Below are 16,812 nucleotides of genomic sequence, written 5' to 3' on the forward strand. Positions count from 1 at the left end.
TTGATTTCTGCTGTAATCCTTATTATTTCCTGTCTTCTGCTGGTTTGGGGTTTTATTTGCTGTTCTTTTTCCAGCTCCTTAAGGCATAAGGTTAGGTTGTGTATCTGAGATCTCTCTTCCTTCTTTAGGAAGGCCTGGATTGCTATCTATTTTCCTCTTATGACCACCTTTGCTGCGTCCCAGAGGTTTTGGGTTGTGGTGTGATCCCTTTCATTGACTTCCATATACTTTTCCAATTTCCTCTCTTCACTGCTTGGTTGGCCCATTCATTCTTTAGTAGGATGTTCTTCAGTCTCCAAGTATGTGTTACCTTTCCCAATTGTTTCTTGTGGTTGATTTCGAGTTTCATAGTGTTGTGGTCTGAAAATATGCACGGTATGATCTCGATCTTTTTGTACTTACTTAGTGGCTGATTTTATGATCCCAGTAACTATGGTCTATTTCTGGAGAACATCCGTGTGCACTGGAGAAGGATGTATATTCTGCTGGTTTAGGATGAAATGTTCTGAATATATCTGTTAAGTCCATCGGGTCCAGTGTGTCATTCAAAGCCATTGTTTCCTTGTTGATTGTTTTGATTAGATGATCTGTCCATTGCTGTGAGTGGGGTGTTGAAGTCTCCTACTATTATGGTATTACTATCGATGAGTTTCTTTATGTTTGTGATTAATGGATTTACATATTTGGGTGCTGTCACATGTGGCGCATAAATGTTTACAATTGTTAGGTCTTCTTGGTGGATAGACCCCTTGATTATGACATCATGCCCTTCTGCATCTCTTGCTACAGTCTTCATTTTAAAATCTAGATTGTCTGATATAAGTATGGCTACTCTAGCTTTCTTTTGTTGACCATTAGCATGATAGATGGTTCTCCATCCCCTTATTTTCAATCTGAAGGTGTCTTTAGGTCTAAACTGGGTCTCCTGGAAACAGCATATAGATGGACCTTGTTTCCTTATCCGTTCTGTTACCCTATGCCTTTTGATTGGAGCATTGAGTCCATTGACATTTAGAGTGAGTACTGAAAGATATGAATTTATTGCCATTATGATGCTTGTACACGTGGAGTTTCTGGTGGTGTTCTCTGGTCCTTTCTAATCTTTGTTGCTTTTGGTATATATCTACGGATACATATATGTATCTGTGTATACATATATATGTATATGTGTATATATATATATGTATATGTATATATATGTATGTATGTATGTGTAATTTTTTTTCATCTTTTCTTCCCTCAGAGAGTCCCCCTTAAAATTTCCTTGCAGGGCTGGTTTAGTGGTCACAAATTCCTTTAATTTTTGTTTGTCTGGGAAACATTTTCTCTCTCCTATCTTGAGTGACAGCCTTGCTGGATAAAGAATTCTTGGCTGCATTTATTTTTTATTTTATTTGTTTAATGTTTATTAATTTTTGACAGAGAAAGAGAGCAAGAGAGAGAGAGAGACAGCATGAGCAGAGGAGGGGCAGAGAGAGAGGGAGACACAGAATCCGAAGCAGGCTCCAGGCTCTGAGCTGTCAGTACAGAGCCTGACTGGGGGCTCAAACTCACAGACCGTGAGATCATGACCAGAGCAGAAATCGGACGCCTAACCGACTGAGCCACCCAGGCGCCCCCGCATATTTTTCTGATTCAGCACACTGAATATATCCCGCCACTGCTTTCTGGCCTGCCAAGTTTTTGTGGGTAGGTCTGCTGCAAACCTGATCTGTCTTCCCTTTTACGTTAGGGAACTTTTTTTTTTCCCCTTGCTGCTTTCATGATTCTCTCCTTGCCTGAGTATTTTGTGAATTTGACTATGATATGCCTTGTTGATGGTCAGTTTTTGTGGAATCTAATGGGGGTCCTCTGTGCTTCCTGGATTTTGACGTCTGTGTCTTTCCCCAGCTTTCGTACATGTTTTCCGCTATGATTTGCTCACATTACCCTAATGCCCCTATCTCTCTCTCGTCCGCTTCTGGGACCCCTATGATTCTGATGTTGTTCCTTTTTAATGAGTCACTGGTTCTCTAATGCTTAAATCGTGCTCTTTTGCCTTAATCTCCCTCTTTTTTTTTTCTGCTTCGTTATTCCCTATAACTTTGTCCTCTATATCGCGGATTCTCTGTTCTGCCTTGTCCCTCCTTGCCGCCACTGCATCCATCCGTGATTGCAGCTCAGTGGTAGTATTTTTAATTTCATTCTGGCTATTTTTTACTTTTTTCATCTCTGCAGAAAGGGGTTCTAATCTATTTTGGACCCCAGCTAATATTCTTATTATCGTGATTCTAAATTCTGGGTCAGACAGCTTGCTTCTATCTGTGTTGGTTAAATCCCTGGCTGTCGTTTCTTCATGCTCATTCTTTTGGGGTAAATTCCTGCTGAATTCTGTGGTTCAGCTTGTGCAGATTGTTGTGTTAGTCCTCCAATCAGTGTTCTAGGTGTGTAGGATGGTTTCGTGTTGGCCTGGCTGTATTTCATGGGTGTGAGACACGCACAAAACTTCCATGCTGTTCCGCCATCTTGGCCCCTCCCCCCATTCACAAATATTTTAAAAACTTATCACAGGGTGCCTGGGTAGCTCAGCCGGTTAAGTATCCAACTTAGGCTCAGGTCATGATCTGACAGTGTGTGAGTTTCAGCCCCACGTGGAGCTCGCATTGGGCTCGCCACTGTCAGTGCAGAGCTTGCTTCAGATCTTGTCTCCCTCTCTCTCTGCCCCTCCCCTGCTGGCTTGCTTGGTCTCTCTCAAAAATAAACAGTTAAAAAAACCTATCTCAATAGATGTGAAATAAACATCTGTTAGCATTCAATAGTCATTCATGACAAAACTTAGAAAACTAGTATTATAAGGGAACTTCCTCAATATACTTGTAGCAGAAAGACCCTAAGTGACCCCATAATATCTGCCCTTTAGCGTTGTCACCTTTTCTTTATAATTCTTTTCTCTTAAGATCTGTGACTTGACTTTAGCTATTAGAATATGGCAAATGTAAAGGACTGTTGCAGACATAATTAATTCAGTTAATTCAAAGTCAACCAAAAGGAGGATTATGCTAGGCAAACCTGATCTGATCACGTGAACACCCTTTGAGGAGGACTGAGCCTTCTCTGAAGTGACATTCCCCTTGCTGGCCTCCTAAACTCAGCGGCCATATCGAGGAAGTCTACGTGGCCACGAACAAGGAACAGCCTTGCTCTAGGCTGAATATTTGTGTCCCCACTCACCGAAACTCATGTGTTAAATCTTCATGTTCAACGTGATAGTATTTAGAAGTGGGGGATTTGGGAAGTGATTAAGTCATGAAGGTGGAGCCCTCATGAATGGGATTAGTGCCCTTATAAAGGAGGGCTGTGAGAGCTCCCTTGGCCTGTGCCAAGGAGCAAGACCAGCGTCCATGAACCAGGAAGCAGGCCATCGCTGGACACTGAATCTGCCAGTGCCTTCATTTTGGACTTCCCAGCCTCCAGAACTGTGAAAAATAAAACTTTTTTTCGTAAGCCTATGGCATTTTGTTAGAGCATCCCAAAAGGACTAAGACAAGTGTCTGGGAACGCTTAGGACCTAAGCCTCCAACTAGCCGACTAGCAAAGAGCTGTGGAAATGAGTCCAGTCATACAGTCACAAGGAAATTCTCTTAAAAACAAACGCAATGGGCTTGGAAGCAGATTCTTCCCCATCGAAGCACCCAAATGGGGAAGGGCCGTCTAGCGGACACCTTGGGTACAGCCTTGTGAGAACCTGAACAAAGGACCCAGCTAAGCCATTGCTCAGCTTCTGACCCATAAAAATGTGAGATACATGTGTGTGGCTGTAAGACACTGTGTTGATGGTGCTCTGTTGTAAACGGCAAGAGCAAACCCAAGAGACTGATAAAAGATATACACTTTAAAAAACCCCACTATCTACATAGTTGTAGAAAACTACTTTTACATGTTGCAATTTCAAGAAGACACGAACACTCACTATCCTCACATTTACTCAACGTCATTCTTGTAGTAGGAAAGAAAAAAAAATGAAAGCTCTAGGAATTGGAAAGAACCCCAAATGCCACTATTTATAGATTATATGTCGCTGCATGCCCCAAATCCAAAGGAATCTGCAGATAAAACACTCGAGTAAGAAACAATATATTGTGGGGAATAAGCTTAGACAATTAAAAGACTAGTTGTTTGGAAAAATCAGTATAAGAAATGTCTTTCCTTACAAACTATTGGCAGATTCAATGCAATTCCAATGAGAAACGGCTTTGGAGAGCTTGCCAAGTTGATTAAAGAAGACCTGTGGAGCCCTTCCTTCCTTTCTTCTTTCTCATCCCCAACAGTTTAGTTTCCAGTCCTAGAAACAGAGGCATGGAGTTGTGGGGGTCCAGAGTGAGGTGCTGGAGCTTAGACAGAATGGGGAAGGCATTACGTGTGGGACAGTCACCCTGCACAGTGTTGGAGCTCAAGTGAGAGCATCCCTGAAAAGTGAATGATATAGAATAATGAAGTATCACAGACTGGACAGGGTGGGGAGGCATCTGCACAGGGGAAGAATAGCCCAGCGTGGGTTTTCAGAACCTGCAGGGGGGCAAACCATCTGCAGAAGAGGTGGCCTGGCACAGGGTGTCTGAGAAAGGATATGTGTACGTGTCTCAAAGTACTTCCCCACAAAATACTAACTAATTGGAAAGTGGAAAGTTAACATTCCAGGCGAGAAACCTGGCAGATACTACCTCCGCTGGCCAACATTAACATCACCAGTATTGGGACAAATCAAAATTGTAGGTCACATGAGAGGATGCAATGAAAAGAGTAGGTTGTAGTGATACTCTTGCTAAAAATGTATGATCTGAATTTTACCGTAAGGAAACCTAAGAAAAATCCACATTGAAAGACATTGCACATTCCTGGAATTTACTCGTCAAAAGGTTAAAAGTCATGAAAGTCAAGGAAAGACAAAGGAACTGTTCTAGAGTGAAAGAGACAAAGACACACAACTGCATTCAATACATGGCTCTGAACAGGACCTTCCTTGGTATCACGTATACTACAGATAAGTGAGCAAACTTAAAAAGAATTATGAGGAATAAATGATAGAATTATACTGAACCCTTGAACAAAAGAGTTTTGATGGGTGCACTGACTACACATTTTTTTTTCAGTACTGGAAATGTATTTTCTTTTATAATTTTCTTCATGGTATTTTTTTTCTGTAGCTTACATTAAGAATATAGTACGATACATATCATATACAAAAGACCACTGGTAGTAGCAGTGGTTAAGTCTCTGGGGGTCAAAAGTTGTTCATGGCTTTTTGACTGTGGGGGGCAGGGGTCAGAGCCCTTAACCCCATTGTTCAAGCGACAAGTGTATTAGAGTTAATGTTCTGATTGTGAAGGTTGTATGGTAGTTATGTGGAATGTACTGACTTGTAGGATTTAAATGCTACAGGAATCAGGCATCCCGTTAGCAATTTACTTGCAAATGGCTCTGGGGTGGGGGAGGGGCAGTTCTTTTTTCTTTTGTTTCTCTATTTTTTCTTTTCTCTAACTTTGTTTCCAAAAAGCAAATAAAAAATAACTAACTAAATAAATAAATAAATAAATAGAAAAGGTGAAAAGCCTTATGCAAATTTTATTTCTCCATGTGGAAAGAGCTATGAATCAGTGTTGACAATTAAAATTATAAATAGGTTTTATGGCACTATAAAAAATTGTAATATGTACAAACATTGGCAATAGCCATAGCAGGAATACATCAAACTAATGTCTAAATCTTTAGGCCCACATATAGTGATAAAAAATTGGAAAATACAAAAAAGCCATCCATGAACACTACTGAAGTATTAATGACAACTTGTTTGTTTGTGTGCTGTGCAAACAGCAGGGAGTGGAACAGTCTGATGTATGTCAAACCCTCTAGTGCTGCTTTCCACGTACAAAATGTGCTTAAAATTTAATGAGATGCCAAGAAACATAGTTTAAAATATTATACAGATTTTCATTACACACATGTGACACAAAAACATTTTCCTTTAATCAAGATTTTTCCATATAGTGGACAATGTTTTGTAAGCATCCAGTAAATTTTTTCTATTTATTTTTCAAATCATATATTTTTTGTTCAAAATCTGTACATATTCTCGTGACGCTTTCCATACTGGATCTTGATTTAGAATTGAATCATCAGTAGATACTAAAGGAGTTCTACAGGATCCTCGTTCAAATTCGGTAGCAGCTGAAAAGGAAAAGAAAGAATTATCTTCTTTCTCCAAAATACTTTTCACTACAAGTCCTTAAAAAAAAAAGAAAGAAAAGAAAAGAAGAAAAGAAAAAGAACAAAAGAAAGTTGGGGCCTTTATGAACAGGTGTTAAGAAAATTGAAAAATAACTACGTACAACTGCAATATGAAACCCAAGATTAGTACTAAATATATTTTGCTCAGGGTTGCACACTGAATTAATTGCTATTGTGGATAAATATCAGAGTTTCTGGTTTTTTCATTACAAGGTGAAATTACAAGATGAGGACACAGTCCACCCTGAACAATCATAAACTATAAACTGAAACATCAAACAGGCATTTCCCAACATTTCTGAACAGGACCTTCCTTGATATACAGATGTAAGTGACAGGTATAAAACACAGCACTACTGGAACACACAGAAGGGACATCCCAGTTTTGCGTCAATATTGTCTGCTTTTTGGTGAAGGTGATATGTAATCTGACACCTGAAGGACAAGGAAAGAGTATGCTAGGTAGAGGGAGGAAGCACATACAAAGAGCTAGAAGTGAGGAAGAACACTTGTGCAATTATGAGTAGTTTAGTTTGAGAAGGTGCTAGAGCAAAGCAGCAGAGTAGGGAAATAGTGAGACAAGGCTGAATAATCTGGCAAGAAGCAAACTGATTTGGGTGTTTTCATTCCATGCTAAGGAATTTAAAGTTTTTCCCAAGGGCAAAAGCAATGACAAAGTCAGTGAGTGAAGATTGAAACCCGTTACCTGTCAAGTGACAGCTATATGACCTCTAATTACTTAACCAAGCATTACTAAGACGACTTTGGCTTTTTGGGTCTTCTATCACTAGCGGAAACAACAATTTGATAAAGCACACCTTTTCTGAGACTTGTGCAGGTTGACAGTTCCATAGGGATGGCACCAGTGAAGGAAGATTATCGCCAGAAATAATAACAGATATATAGATTTAGGGAGATTGAAAAAAACTTCTTTAACGTTTATTTATTTTTGAGAGAGAGACAAACCACAAGCGGGCAGGGGCACAGAGAGAGGGAGACACAGAATATGAAGCAGGCTCCAGGCTCCGAGCTTTCAGCACAGAGCCCTGTGTAGGGTCTGAACCCACCTGAGCTGAAATCAGTCGCCCAACCGACTGAGCCACCTGGGTGCCCCTAGACTTTTGGGGGATTTTAAAAGAGCTATGAAACATGAGGACTAAATGAGGAAGAAGTGTGTTCTTCATTATGCTCATGTTTTTACATTTTTTATTAGATATGTACAAAAAAAATGTGAATGCAGCATCCATTATCCAAACAATAGAAAGGGATGCCATTTACTATTTATAGTTTATTTCAGAAATCAATGATATCTAACTTCATACATTTTTGGCAACATACCTTCTTCTGGTGCTCTGGTTACTGCTTTCTCCAACTCCCGCTGCATCTGAAATAAGTCAAATATTATTTAGAATGTGTAAGGTAAACAAAAGACATTGTAGGAATTATATATAGCTTACGACATGTGGTCTTGAAACAATACTTGTAGAGATTAAACCGAAGTTAGGGATTGCTTACATAGAAAGACAATCACATGAATAAAATAAATTCCTACCTATTTTATGTTAGTTTTAGATAATTGAGAACAGATACATACATACATACATACATACACACACATGTATATATGTGTGTATATATATATATGTGTGTGTGTGTGTGTGTGTGTATACGTATATATAATGCCATTTAAGTGAATCTGCTAAAAAGCACAATTAATATTGATCTATTGAATGTGTATAATCTCTGAAAGGTGATGTTTGATCTTACTGGTACAAAAAAGTTTAAACAAGAATTATATTGTATACTGAATTATTACTTGGAAATGATTAGAAAACCTGCCATTTATGAAAGTTCAATCAGTTTTTTACCTTAATGAATTGTTCCTTAAATGGGCTTTCCATTCTTTCACTTTTAGAAAAACAAAATTTGAAGCAATGCTTTTGCTATTAATTTTTCAGGACTGACTCTTAAATACATATAAAATGAAGAATGTGGGACTGTCATACTGTCATGTGGAAATTCTATTGGCAAAAAATTGAGTAATAATATTTTGCTATCTGTATTATGACTAAAACACTTATTTCTTTTCATATGCACACAAAGATTTCAGAAAATCTCTTTGAAGAAAGGAAAAATAGAGGGTTACAACAGTTTTCAAGCTTAGCTTCTGATTTATAACTTTCTCAATTAGAGATAAGGAAAACAATATACAATTTTCAATTGTAACTTGTTTCCTTTCTCCAAATTAGGACCCAGTTTGGAAACACTTGACTTATTAAAGTTATGGTCATCTACTTACTTATGAAATGTGTACGAATATTTCCAACTACAGGTGACCCTTGAATAACACAGAGGTTGCGGTGCAGTCAAAAACCTGCATATAATTTTTCATCCCCCCAAAACTTAATTACTAATAGCCTACTGTTGACCGGAAGCCTTACCGGTAACATAAACAGTCGATTCGTACATGTGTTGTACAGTAGAATAAGCCAGGGCAAAAAAATGACATTGAGAAAAACAGAAGGAAGAGGAAATACACTTACAGTACTATACAGTATCCAAAAATAATCCATGTGTAAGTAAAGTAGACCCGCACAGTTCGAAACCATGTTGGTCAAGGGTCAACTGTATATTACAAGTGTTCCTATCGAGAATGTTCTTATTTAGATCTTTCTTATGCAAGGTAGCCTCTCCCTGAATGCCCCAAACGGGCTCCAAAATAGTGTACTGAACAGAATCAACACTGGTGATAAGGATTCCAATGTCTTTACAAATGTAGGTGTGAGGACAAATGTTTTGGCTGACATGTTTCCCAATATTTTCAGAAACTATTTTCCCTAATACCTTTTTTTAATTGAAGTATAGTTGACAGACACTGTTACACTAATTTCAGTATACAAATTCAGATTGGACAATTGTAGACACTATGCTATGCTCACTACCGTACGTGTAGTTACCCTCTGTCACCATACAACATTAATACAATATTATTGAGGATATTTCATATGCTGTGTTCTTCATTCCTGTGACTTACCTATTTTATAACTGGAATTTGTACCTCTTCCTCCTCTTCACCTATTTTGTCCTTACCCTCTACCCACCTCCCCCATACCAACCACCAATGTGTCCTCTGTAGTTATGATTCTGTTTGTTGACTTGTTTAGTTTTTTTATATTCCACATGTAAGTGAAATCAGATGGTATTTATTTGTCTTTCTCCGATTTATTTCACCTAGCATAATACCCTCTAGGTCTATCAATGTTGTCACAAATGGCAAGATCTCATTCTTTTTGATGGCTGAGGTATATTTCATTGTATACATATTACACATCTTCTTTATCCATTCATCTATCGATGGACACTTAGGTTGCTTCCATATTTTGGTTATTGCAAACAATGTCTCAATAAACATAGGGATGCACACAGCTTTTCAAATTAGTGTTTTCATTTTCTTTGGGTAAATACGCAGTAGTGGAATTAATGAATATCTATTTTTAAGTTTTTGAGGAACCATAACACTTTTTTGACAATAGCATTATATTCAGGCTTATAAAATGAATGGGACAACATTACTATACCAGACTTATAAAATTAATAACTCAATACCAGATGACGGGGGAAGGCTTTATTCAAACAACTTTATATTACCATTAATAAATACGATATAAAATATAAACCACGTTTTTTACATGACATGACTTAAGGAACTGTCGAGGTAATGTTGCATCTTTTCCCCAAAAGCTCTTTTCCTAAATATTTACCTCTGTGACCTTTATGTTTATTTCTAGGTGAAAACTGTGTTTCGATGGTGAAAATAGCTTTCAAGTCCATGAATAAGGACACATGTGTACTTTTATGTATACCATTCCATTTATCAGAGATATACGAGGGTGAGAAAATTATACACAGAAAAACTATATATCAGCAAATTTTAATTCAAAGAACATTTTTAAAGAATTTTTAATTAGAAGGATTTTCTCATTACTGTTAGCATTCAAATATGGCCCATAGAAATCTAAGGTTCGGTTGGGGACACTGCAGGATTGAGGGACAAGGAAGTCACAGCCATAGTCTCCATCTCTCCTTTAGTTAGACAGCTCTACTTCTCTCTGTTTTACACAATACAGTGTAATGCAAAAAAAAAAATTACGTTCTATTCTTTGAAAACAAAATTATTTTGAAGGTATAAAAGTCACTAATTTAGTCAAAATCCCGACTTTTGCATAATAGACAAAAAGGGCTCAGAGAGAGTGTACTTTGCCTGAGGTCATGAAAACAACTAGATGCAGACCAGGAATACACTTCTGGTCTTACCAAGCCTAGAGTTCTATGCCAGTTACTTCCTCATAGTCAGGAAAAATACGTATATTTTAAGTATAACTCAGAAAAACGAATACATAAAACTTTGTCATGTGGCTCAAAAATGATTAGGTATGAGGCACACAATAGTAGCTCTCTAACTAAATTACAAATTTTAAAGTCATGAATAAAAATAAAGGAACAGAAATTATGTTAACTCCTTTTAGTAGCAGTCAGTTTTTAAGCACAACTTTTTTAAACCACAGGACAGAGAACTTGAGAGAGAGAAGCTTTAGGTGAAGCAAGCAAGCTGAAACTGAGGAAATTCTTCCTGAAAGAATGATTTATTTCTTCCCAAGAAATTTTGGTTTATCAAAATCAATCAACAAATGAGGGAACCCATGGTGTGGTTATTTACAGCAAAATTTAAAACCCAACAGATTTCTCTTTCCCATCTAGCATGCTTCTGTCTAACCTCTCATCATTAGTTGGTATGTACAAAAGACACAATTCACTTTATTTATAATTTAAATCTGGTCAGAAATAATAGGTGAACCTTCACTTCTCACATTTGGACTTATCTCTCTCTCCCTCCTGACAGGAAGGGAGACTTACCTAACGGGTGAATTTGGAGAAGGAGCTAAGCAGTGCTTATGTGTTTCTGAATCTCCTCTTTGAAAAGATGTGCCTGCCCACAGTAACATGAATTTGGGTCTGCTCTCAGCTCTGTGGTAAGCACCCGGCCCCCGGGGTGGGGGTCAAGCATTTGTTTCCTCAATTTACAACTGTGTGGGGACGTGCCCAATTTGGGAGGAAGCCCAATGTGGCTAACATAACCTAAATCATATCCTCCAATTTGTTAGTGTGTATTAGTAATAAAGCTACTAAGTTTCTCTCCATCTCCCTGTCTCCTGCGTTCTGAATTTAGAAAGAGAAGAGCAGTGTTACTTGCCGCCTACCCAGTGTCACCTGTCACAGCTCCACCAAGAAAAATGACTAGACAACACTTACAGAAACATTCTCTTCTTCCTTGACTTTATAACTAATGTACATTGTTCAAAAGCAACGCCCACTCAAAAGAGAGAAAAAGTTGAAAGAAACCATTTTAGAAACAAACATAGAAAGTCAGACAAACTGAGGCCACAGAGGAATACCTTCCAAATGAAAGAACATGACAACACCTAAGAAAAAAAAAAAAAACTAACAAAACTAAGAAAAAAAACTAAGAAAAAAAAAACAGAGATAAGTGATGTACCTCATAAAGAGTTCAAGGTAAAGGTCATAAAGATGCTCAGTGAACTTGGGAGGAGAATGAATGGATCCAGTGATAACATCAACAAAGAGATAGAAAATATAAAAAAGAACCAATCAGAGCTGAAGGATACAATAACAGAAATGACAAATACACTAGAGGGAATCAGCAGCAGGTAGAAAGATGCAGAAGAACAGATCAACAATTTGCAAGACAGGGTAGTAGAAATCATCCAAGATGAAAAACAAAAAGAAAAAAGAACTTTAAAAGTGAGACTAGGTTAAGGGACCTGTGGGACAACATCCAGTGTAATAATACTTGCATTCAAGGGGTTCCAGAAAAAGAAAAGAGAAAGGGGCAAAGAACTCATTTGAAGAAATAAAAGCTTCATTTTAAAAATTCAAGTATTTTCTTGATTTAGCTATTTATAAAATGCTCTACAATCGTTCATCAAGAGCGATTCAATAAAAATTGAAACAAACGTGCTATAAGTCAAAAAAAAAGGAAAAAGAAAAAAGAGTGCCATAAGTAAGAAAGCAATTAAAGATGTATTCTCATGTAAGAAAATAGCAAAAATTTAACTTAAAAGAGAAATTAACCATTTTAGTGTTACAAGTTGATTTAATTCATAAAAAGGACTTACCGTGGATTCTTTTTTTTTTTTTAAAGTAGCCTCCATGCTTAGTGTAGAGCCCAATGCAGGACTTGAACTCATGACCCTGAGATCAAAACTGAGCTGAGATCAAGAGTTAGATGCTGAAATGACTGACCCACCCAGGCACCCCCTTGGATTCTTTTAAATAGTAAACATTCATATGTCGTTAAGTGTTTGGAGGACGATCATTCACTGACATACAGGGGTGCAAAAACTGGATGATAGCAAAACCTTCAAATGTTTATGAACCACTGCCAACTGAAAATAAGTCCAAGCATCTAAGTGTACCTGTGGTCAGCAGGCAATAACATTTACTTTCTAAAATCAAATTTAAATGAAAGCTTTTCAAGAAATTTAACATGGGTCAGTTTAGTTATATTTATTGAATACAGTTAATACTAGGTGTCTCTTGTGGTACACCTGGGTGGCTCAGTTGTTTTCAGTGTCCAAATCTTGATTTTGATTCAGGTCATGATCTCATGGTTTTGAGACTGAGCCCCACATTGGGCTCTGTGCTGAGCATGAAACCTGCTTGGGATTCTCTTTCTCCCTCTCCTTTTGCCCCTCCCCTGCATGCACTCACTCATTCTCTCGCTAAAATAAAATAAAAATAAGTATCTCTTGGAAATGAGACAACAAGGGACTAAAATATATATATATATATATATATATATATATATATATATATATTCACATATATATATATATATATAATTTACCTCAATTCTTTCTTAGCACATATAATTATGACTTTTACTTCGTATGTATTAGTTACTTAAACAACTCAGAATTTCACCAAATTAAAAGCAACAATTATATCAGATATCTGAAACCCAAAGTAAAACAGATAATATAACTAACCTTCCACAAGGAAGTCTCCCAGTAGTCATATGACGGCCGTGGTTTTAAGGTAGGAATCACCAAGTTTCCTCTTGGAGTAAGGTTTCCATTGAGCACTGAATTATTTTCAAAATGTCCACAATAAGGTGTTTCCAGGCCTGGGCTCATAGTAAGAGTCCTGAGTAAAGTTTGATGCTGCTGTCTCTCCGCAAGAAGTTTTGTATTGTTCTCTGACAGCCTCTCATTAGTCCTGTGAAGATTAAAAAACACAAATACATTTTCTTTTTCCCTAAATCATTCCTAAATGACTCACATCTTTTTAAGTTTCCATAATAGTAAATAGCATTTGCCATTGAACAGTGTTTTAACACTGAACATGTGACAGAGCACACCTACTATCTAAAATTATACTTTTAAAATTGTTCTAAAGAAATACTTATGTTTCCAGCGGGACCCCTAACGAACAATTCAAGTGAGGGAAGGGAGAGAAGTGGCTATCAGTGATGTACACGGCTTAATGAATAATACTTGCTGTCTTCTGGAATGGCTGTACCGGCAGGATCCTTCAGGATGCCATTATATATACATACTTATATTTCGTAAACCTGTTTACAGATATAAAAATAAACCATCCCTCAAAGTCATTTTCAAGCATTTGCTTTCACCACTCTTGTACATTTCACTTACTATCTCAAAGAAACTGAGCATTTGACACCGAGGAATCAGTGAGACCAACAAGCTCTAGGGGAGATAGTAGATGGCAGAGGTGTGATCAGAAAGAACTAAAACAGCTACAGAGGCAATTAGCTTATAACAGTTACCAAGGCACTGGAGGCAGAATCTGCCCTTTCTGTCTCCCTCCCACCATGGTGCTCGTTTTAGCCACTTTGGGAATTATACTCCCCTTCAGCCCTGTGTGAGTCTTTCTGTATTTCACATATATGCCATTATGTAAAGTAGAAAAAACATAAAGGATACTTTGTCTCAAGGCCCACTCTAGTAATAATACCAAAGTTCACAATCAAGAGAATAAATGTACCAAGCTGCCAGGATGAGTAGTAGTAGTAGTACTTGAGCTTTTAGGTTAAAGATGTCATCTTCCAAAAATGAACTCATCGACATTTCTATTTAGGGTACTTCTGGCAAGCAATTTTATAATAATATACTTCTAAATGAGAAAGCTTCAAACAATGCACTTAAAGACTAGCAGATCCGATCAATGGAAAATATACAGGGCGGGGGGTGCGGGGGGGGCGGTGGGTGGGGGAAGAGGTCCTGTAAAACCAAAAAGAACCAAAAAGAAGAGGAGGGATGCAAACTGTCCTGGACTAACATTTCAAAGGTAAGTTCACTTAGAAACATCATTTTCCAAAATTACACGATCTAGTTGGCTTTCACTTCCTACTCATCTCATGATCTTGGCTCCACAGAAATTATGCTTTAGAGGCAAATTAATAAGCTAAATTTCTTGTCTATGATTCTGTTTTGGCTTACCTGTTCAGCTTATTTCTCAAGGACTTTCTAACTTTTAATTCTTCTAGGTAGAGTTGCCTGTAGGTTTCCAACTCTGTTTTAGTAGATTCTTCTTGAGACGTCTTCATTGTAGAGACCTGAGATTCCAGATCTTTAATTCTAAGTTCCATTTGACTTCTCGTTGAAGCATGAGCATTTTCTCTTAACTGGTCCAAGTTTTCTTGAGCTGCTGCTTGTGCCTAAAGCAAATTAACGGGACAGTTTTAAAATAGCTATAATCTGAATAATTAATTATACCTGTTTCCTTTAGTTCTGAGTCAATGATTCAGAGAGCAATTTTAAATGAAAAAAAAGCTCAAGTGTAAAATATTTATCATCAATGTCAACTGAATTAAATATGATTTATAAAATTAAAGTTCAATCATTCTTGTATTAGTATTCACGCAATCTGATAATTCAAATAATAGAATCAATGACAAAATTTTTAAAGTCGACAATAACCTTAAGAATAATCCAAGTACAGTGCAATTTTTAAATCATAATTTTTCTTTTCCTCTTAATAGTGAGACTAGTTGTTTAAATCATCATTTTTTCTTATCCTCTCGATTTAGTAGGAACAATGATGAAAACTGAACTCGTTCAAGGGACGAACAAATGCCTCCAGAAGTCTACAAATTACCATAAAGCAAGTAGAGGAAACCCATACAACACATCTATCCAAAATGGAATTTGCAGTGAAATGAATGAAAGCACATTACAGATGAATCAATTAACCTGTAAAAACAGGGTGACTTCGTGTAATTTTTCTACTATGTCCAGTCGTGCTCTTTCTTCAATCTCCCGTTTATACTGTTCCACTTGACTGCGCTCTACCATATTCATTTCCATAAATTGTTTCAATTTTACTACTTCTTGTTGTAACTTCTTGTTATCGCTCTCTAGTTTTTCACGTTCTTCTTCGAAAGCTTTCATTGATAATAACTCTTGTTGAAGAATTTGATTTTTTGCATCCAGGTGTAGACATTTTGAAGATGTAGTTTCCAGTTGTGTTGTAAGGACATCAGCCTGCATGAATAAAACACTATAGTTTGGAAGTGGAGTGAAAAGAGTCTAACCCAAAACTACTATCAAATTTTTTTTCAGATTTTAAGTAACCTCTAAGCCCAGTGTGAGGCTTGAACTCACAATCTCAACATCAAGGGTGACTGAACCAACCAGGCACTCAAAATGTTAGATAAACTCATTTGCAATAAAATGTTCCCTGTCTTAGAATGTGGACCCTTAAACAACTCAGAAAATCAAGAGCAAAGTTAAAGCCATCAGGTGTTACTGAAATAGATCTTTGCTATCATTGTCTTTACTACACAACATTTGCACTTGATTCTATACTTTTATTTTTCTATCATTCTTTCATATCTTTCTTTCATAAAATAAGTCCCCTCTTAGGAGAAAGTCTCTTAGCCCTTCCCCGATCTTAACACTCCATAATTTTTAAAGAAGTTTTAGCAATATCATATTGACTTATGTATGCCCGAGTTCAAAAATACGTCCCAAGATAAGACTCTGAAAATAAGACTCTAATTCATGAATCTACAAGTAATGTTTCTAATGCCACGGCCTTTTTCGGAGCTGCAAATGTTTTCATGCTAATTTGAACTGCGTTCCCGGGAGAAATAATTCTCCAGGTTAAGAAATCACATCTCCCAGTATAAAACTTTAATTGGATAATCCACATATTTTTTTGAGACAAAAACAAAATTAATTCAATACTGTTATCTTGTAATCCTTTGTTACTTTCTAGGAAATAAGAGATCATACTAAACAACAACAACAACAACAACAACAACCACAACAACAACAAAACTGGCTGGAGTTTCAGTGATGCTGAGTTGGGAAGGTCTTCCATCCATTATATATGATTGGTAAGACAAGGTGAGTGGATGTGGTCGTTTTATAAATTTGTTGATACTTCTGTGAAAATCCTGCCCCTTAAATATATGCTGGCTTCAGTAACTGGTTTCTAGTGAGC

The 16,812-nt window shown here is 37.1% G+C and overlaps 1 protein-coding gene and 1 long non-coding RNA gene across 6 annotated transcripts in view; one reads left to right on the forward strand and one right to left on the reverse strand.

The window, feature by feature from the left end:
* Positions 1–873: 873 nt before the first annotated feature.
* On the forward strand, positions 874–11,904 carry LOC122236291. 5 transcript variants are annotated; one of them, XR_006214366.1, is made up of 3 exons: positions 874–1,016; positions 11,165–11,294; positions 11,492–11,904. It is a non-coding gene; the product is annotated as an uncharacterized LOC122236291 (long non-coding RNA). The 5 variants fall into 5 exon arrangements; XR_006214369.1 differs by lacking the exon at positions 874–1,016 and adding an exon at positions 4,779–5,024; XR_006214370.1 differs by lacking the exon at positions 874–1,016 and adding an exon at positions 6,308–6,591.
* The window catches only part of LOC122236289 (ankyrin repeat domain-containing protein 26-like), a 71,267-nt gene continuing 60,436 nt past the window's right edge, over positions 5,982–16,812 (reverse strand). Inside the window, exons 11-15 of the mRNA XM_042977160.1 lie at positions 15,558–15,848; positions 14,805–15,022; positions 13,332–13,560; positions 7,603–7,648; positions 5,982–6,204 (exon numbers count right to left, since the gene is read on the reverse strand). Coding sequence (XP_042833094.1) covers positions 6,071–6,204; positions 7,603–7,648; positions 13,332–13,560; positions 14,805–15,022; positions 15,558–15,848 — 918 coding nt within the window. The 3' untranslated portion in view covers positions 5,982–6,070. The remainder of the gene's footprint in view (positions 6,205–7,602; positions 7,649–13,331; positions 13,561–14,804; positions 15,023–15,557; positions 15,849–16,812) is intronic.

This window comes from Panthera tigris (assembly GCF_018350195.1).
Source record: "Panthera tigris isolate Pti1 chromosome F2 unlocalized genomic scaffold, P.tigris_Pti1_mat1.1 chrF2_random_Un_scaffold_112, whole genome shotgun sequence".
NCBI lineage: Eukaryota > Metazoa > Chordata > Mammalia > Carnivora > Felidae > Panthera > Panthera tigris.